The 6,357-nt window shown below is 39.2% G+C and overlaps 1 protein-coding gene across 2 annotated transcripts in view; it reads right to left on the reverse strand.

The window, feature by feature from the left end:
- Positions 1-5,634, reverse strand: part of LOC127419234 (voltage-dependent L-type calcium channel subunit beta-3-like) — a 105,287-nt gene extending 99,653 nt beyond the window's left edge. For both annotated transcript variants that reach the window (XR_007893626.1, XM_051660478.1), the window contains exons 1-2: positions 5,399-5,634; positions 1,190-1,282 (exon numbers count right to left, since the gene is read on the reverse strand). Coding sequence is in view for 1 of the 2 variants with exons in the window: in XM_051660478.1 (XP_051516438.1) it covers positions 1,190-1,282; positions 5,399-5,479 (174 nt within the window). In the remaining variant the exon portion in view is untranslated. The remainder of the gene's footprint in view (positions 1-1,189; positions 1,283-5,398) is intronic.
- Between the last annotated feature and the right edge of the window lie 723 nt (positions 5,635-6,357).

Here is a 6,357-nt window from a genome sequence, read left to right on the forward strand (position 1 = left end):
TATACAAGCAATGCTTTAAATAAAGAGGATGATTTAAGATGCACTGTTTCAAGTTTACTCAATTATAGTAACTGCACGCAAATGCACTGCGTGCTGTCAGCACGAATAAACATTTAAAAAGTTGCATCTTTTAATTCATCACTTTAAAACCACCATAGCTAAAATATTAAACTTTCTAGTTTGTTGTTGGACGACTAGTGGAGCATCCTGTCCCATTTGTAGGATGTGTTTCTTTCTGTCTGCATGTTTCACATCCGTCATCTTCAGTCAGTCATTTAAATGCTCCCAAACAGCCGATTTAAGTCGCTTTTTTGGTGGGTATGAGTCTGGTAGATTTCATTCCTCTGAAATATTTTGTAGTTTGTGTGTAGCCCCAGTTTCACGTGAATTGAAAGTTCAAATTCAGTCCACGACACCTGGCTAATTACCACGCAGCCACCGTCCGTAACCATAGCAACAGCTCCAGTACCCAAACAGGCACAAGAGTTTTAAAATTTAGACTTATAAAATCTTACGAAAAACTCTTTTATATTATATATTATTTAAACATTATATATAATATTTTGCCACATGTAAATAAAGCTTTTCACGGTTTTAATCGTGGATTTTAAATTCTTACGGTGACATTTTTCATCGCGGTTATCACCATTTAATCGTGGCATCCCTATGTGCCATGGTCTAAATCACTGAGATCACATTTTTCCCCATTCTGATGGTTCATTTGAACATTAACTGAAGCTCTTGACCCTTATCTGCATGATTTTATACATTACACTGCTGTCACACGATTGGCTGATTAGATAGTCGTATAAAATAAGCAGATGTAAAGGTGTTCCTAATAAAGTGGCTGGTGAGTGTATGAGTTTGATATAAACATGACACTTGCAAGTGATGTCCAATTAAAGTCTTATTTGCTGGAGTATATTAAAAAGACTTATACATTGCAAAGTGTGATATGATATTTGCTGTACCTTAATACAAAAGAAGACCCATGTGTAGTGAAAATCTTACAAGACACCTGGCCATTTCAGCATCTAATGAGTCACTTCACCTGGTCAAACTAAACAACAACCTCGGTAACTATTCAAGAAATGATGGACATAAAGTGATCACTCCAAAAATCCAAACACACAAATCATAAAGATAGAAACAATATAAGATTATGAGATATTAGACCGTTAAGGCTTACCTGTCGTTTGATGAAGCTAGAGGTGGTGTCAGAGGAGGTGCTGCCATCTGAGCGTTTAAAACGACCCTTGCGCTTTGGCAACTTTCGTGGTAACTAGATGGAGATCAAAGTCCACATCAAAACAAAGAGTCACTCGGTTACAGCAGCATCACCACAAACATATGTTGCTTTAAGAATGAGAATCTCTTTGTTGCTGTCTGCTCTTTATAAAACAGGTGCTGTTGCCTTGATTTGTAAAGTTAGTCTAAGGTACCGGATGTAACCATTTCCGGAGCTGTAGAAACAGTGGCCAGACTCCTGAGTAGTGTTCACATTATAGGATCGGGAAAGCTTTTTGACTCACTGAAAGTACTGGTTAAATCTAGTATTTGTACTTACAGTAGAAGTATCATGTCATGCAACATTGAACATGGAAATAATACATTTCTCATCCAATTCAGGATAAAAGCCTCCTACCTAACAGGGTATGTTTAAACAACTTTGCATTTACATTTATTTACATTTATTCATTTGGCAGATGCTTTTATCCAAAGCGACTTACAAAAGAGGAATGCATTATAAGCAAATCATCTTAAGGAGACAGTGGTACGAAAAGTGCTGTATTACAAAGTTTCACTAGCATCAGAATAGTAGTATTCTAGACAGATGAAAGTGCAACAAGAAATTATTATAATTTTTTTGGCTAACATTATTTAAAGGTTAGGACCAAATGTTGTTATAACATTGGTGGAACATTTTTATGACATCCTTCCCTGGTAGCACACATCACCCAGATGTACTTGATGTGTTTGTTTACATCTGGAAGACATATTTTTTACATTGTTTGCTCATCTGCAATACATCTATAAGACGTTTCCGCTTGGATGTCAATAAGACATTCAGCAGATGTCTTTGATACGTTTATGATTTAGAATTCATGTAAATCTGCCCAGATAGTGCACACGTACACTACCGGTCAAAACTTTTGAAACACTTGACTGAAATGTTTCTCATGATCTTAAAAATCTTTTGATGCTTAAATGTTTGACACCATATTAATTTATTTCATTATAAAACTAAAATTTAATTTAAAAAAAAAAGTTTTTGAAATTGATGACTTGGACCAAATAATAAAGAAAAGCAGCCAATAAGTGCCCAACATAGATGGGAACTCCAATACTGTTTAAAAAGCATCCCAGGGTAATACCTCAAGAAGCTGGTTGAGAAAATGTCAAGAGTATATTTCTGCTAAATCTAGGCAAAGAGTGACTACTTTGAAGATGCTAAAATATAACACAGTTTTGATTTATTTTTGTATTTTTTTAGTCACAACATAATTCCCATAGTTCCATTTATGTTATTCCATAGTTTTGATGACTTTACTATTATTCTAAAATGTGAAAAAAAATTATAATAAAGAATGAGTAAGTGTTTCAAAACTTTTGACCGGTAGTGTACATCTCTGAGATTTTTATTTTTTTTTTTTAATCCCCTTTTCTCCCCAATTTGGAATGCCCAATTCCCACTACTTAGTAGGTCCTCGTGGTGGCGCAATTAATCACCTCAATCCGGGTGGCAGAAGACAAGTCTCAGTTGCCTCCACTTCTGAGAAAGTCAATATGCGTATCTTATCACGTGGCTGGCTGTGCATGACACCGCAGAGACTCTCAGCATGTGGAGGCTCATGCTACTCTCCGCGATCCACGCACAATTTACCACACGCCCCACTGAGAGCAAGAACCACAAATCGCGACCACGAGGACGTTACCCCATGTGACTCTACCCTCCCTAGCAACCGGGCCAATTTGGTTGCTTAGGAGACCTGGCTGGAGTCACTCAGCATGCCCTGGATTCGAACTTGCGACTCCACTGGTGGGCCCCTGAGATGTCTGTTTTAGATGTTTTCATCTGGAAAGCATCATAATCTAATTTAAATCTGCTAAACATCTTAAAGGTGCAATATATAAAAATGTTCATGTAATATTCGCCATTTCTGCCAATGTGTGAACGGCATGTAATGCAACTTAAAAAATGAGCCCTTCCCGGACTCCTAGGTTGCCTATTAAAGACTGTAGACTGATTTTCATGCGAAGGGAGTGGGTCGCTTTTGCCGGGAAAATCCAAAGGATGTGACGTTTATGCGCGCTACCGAGAGCCTTGCCTCAGACAGTAATAGCTTCTCTTCCGTTATTCAACAGTGACAACAAACTGCAACACTAGGTAACGTTATCTTAGAGATGGAATCCAGCAAATGTCCGGCTCCCAGCACAACACCGACTCCTACACAAACTCTGAGTAAGCCAAAAAAAAAAAAAAAAAAACATTTATCTGCTGAATCCTGTCTGGCTTATTTTATAAACAGCTACTGTCATCATCCACCAAATTTAGCCAACAGCTATTGATAAAGCTGGCTAGCTAGCTAACGCTGACATAGGCTATCATATAAATGCAGTCAATGTATCATACAAAGAAAAGTGATTACTTCAAACTACAGTCTCGCATAGCCAGACCTATATCCACACTTTGTTTTAGCCCTGTTCCAACACTGGAGAGTCAAATATAATATACAGTCTCAAAGTTTGTAGTAAAACAATCATAACTGTGTAATTTTAATTATGCTACCTCATCTGTCAGCATGATGCCGGTGAATCATGTTCAGTCTCTTTGTACGTTACGTCATTGTTTTGGCCGATGCTTACATCCCTATGGAGTGTGCACGAGCACGAGCACGAGCACGAGCAACAGGTAGCTGGCTGCAGTTCACTTAACGGCCACAGGTGTCATTAATAACAAGGGTTTCTGAATCTTACATACTGCACCTTTAAAAAGAGCGATTTACATATATTCAAAATTATAAACATCCCTAAGACATTAGCTGAATGTCTTATGGACATCCGAGACATACTTATTGACATACATCTTATAGACTTATTGCAGATGAGCAAATAACCTGAAAAACACATCTTTCAGATGTATACACACACATCAAATAGATGTCTGGGTGATGTACATGTGCTAACAGGTGAGTATATAAAAAAGAACATTTGACTGATGTTAAGAAACCTGGACATTTTCATGTTCCCACAACCACAATGTAACATTTGGAAAACATTTTAAGAACATACATTTGTGGGGGGCCTGGGTAGCTCAGTGAGGACTGACGCTGACTCCCACCCCTGGAGTCGCGAGTTCGAATCCAGGGTGCACTGGAGTGACTCCAGCCAAGTCTCCTAAGCAACCAAATTGGCCCGGTTGCTAGGGAGGATAGTCACATGGGGTAACCTCCTTGTGGTCGCAATTAGTGTTTCTCGCTCTCAATGGGGCGCGTGGTAAGTTTTGCATGGATCGCGGAGAGTAGCATGAGCCTCCACATGCTGGGAGTCTCTGTGGTGTCATGCACAACAAGCCACGTGATAAGATGCGCAGATTGATTGTCTTAGAAGCGGAGGCAACTGAGACTTGTCCTCCGCCACCCGGATTGAGGTGAGCAACCGCGCCACCACGAGCACCTACTAAGTAGTGGGAATTGGGCATTCCAAATTGGGAGAAAAGGGGAGAAAATAAAAAATAAATAAAAAAAGAACATACATTTGTACGCTGGGTGATTGACCTGATATTTATTGCCTATTTGATGACACTCGTTTCAGTTCAAAATATGTATTGTGTAGTGTCCAATCTGTTCTAATGTCCAAATATAACCTACAAATCCTTGTATATGTGGCATTAGACATTCAATATGTTTTAAGCGAAGGGATAGGGCAGGTGAACAGACCACGGCACTTTGGCTGGCTACAGGTGAGCATCAATAAGTGCCAGCGATCGAGGGTTCACCATGGGTATTATGAGGGATTTTAGCGCAGTTGATCCGTACTAATAATTATAAACCTATAGACAGCCATTATTTCTACTGTTAAATGTACACTAAAGCCAAAAGATGCCTCGCCTCATGGACGAGGCCTTGGTTGCTTTGGGAAATCTAAGTGAGGGGGGGGGACACAGGAATTGGGAGCTTCACGGATGGTGGAAAAGCATCAAAACGTCTTATCATCATTTCGACTCATTAACAAGGCAACAGCGCGTGGCCGATCAACAGCGCGATAAAGGCAATATACTGCAACGCCAGATTGTGTAGATGAAGCGCTCTGCATATACACACGACTGCTCCAACAACAAGTAGCAAAAAAATTAACCATTTACGAGATGATATACAAATTCCGCCCAAAGTCTTACCTGAAAATAGTGCGCCTGAGAAGCGCTTTCAACACCAGACAGAGGGTCTGCGGAAGATTTGGACATCTTTACTTGCACCATCTATTAGAGAGGAGGCGGATGCATGGATGCATTGGTGCTTATTGGAAGAACAGGCGATGCTAAATACATATGCCAGCCGAGGAAGAAGGGAGCATCACGATAAAACACTGAATCTATTTGAGCTATAGACGTAAAGACCAATAGATATATTCCGACGAGAATCATAAATCCAGATAGTAAAAACAGGTGTACAAATGCAACGTCTGTTTCCTTCGCTTGCGCCTTTGGAAACTGCGCTGCCGTGTGTGCGCGCGCGCTGCGATCTCTCTCTCTCTCTCTCTCTCTCTCTCTCTCTCTATTCCCAGTGCATAATGCTATATTTGCCTCTTTCTTATACAGTATGCATTGGAGTTTTGTCCACATCTTAGTCATCCAGGTCTACAAAGGTTAGCTAATCAGAATGCAACTATTATATATATATATATATATATATATATATATATATATATATATATATATATATATATATATATATATAATAGTTTCATTATATTAGAGTAAATGTTTCATTAATTAGCGATTTTGAGAGCTCTAACAGCGTGAAATAGACTTGTGTTTTTCCTTATCTGCTGCAAGGAGTTCTAATTAGGGTTGTCGATTTAATGTGTTCATTTAGTGTGACTAATGATATAAAAAAAATACCACCTTAAAAAAATTATGCAATTAATCATGTCCCTGGAATGTAACAATCAATATTCATTCCATCGAAGCAATTCAAGCTTGAAGAACCACCTGTTTTCCGCAGGGGGTAGTAAGCGAAACTCCAGCTGCATAGGCAACGCGCAGCTATGCAGACAACAAGATAAGAATGAGTTCTTGCGTTTAAACACAGCTGGACGGAGCACAATTCCAAATGCAGGGCTCTTAAGATGGGTTTT

The sequence above is a fragment of the Myxocyprinus asiaticus genome, chromosome 28 (genome assembly GCF_019703515.2).
Source record: "Myxocyprinus asiaticus isolate MX2 ecotype Aquarium Trade chromosome 28, UBuf_Myxa_2, whole genome shotgun sequence".
NCBI classification, from domain to species: Eukaryota; Metazoa; Chordata; class Actinopteri; order Cypriniformes; family Catostomidae; genus Myxocyprinus; species Myxocyprinus asiaticus.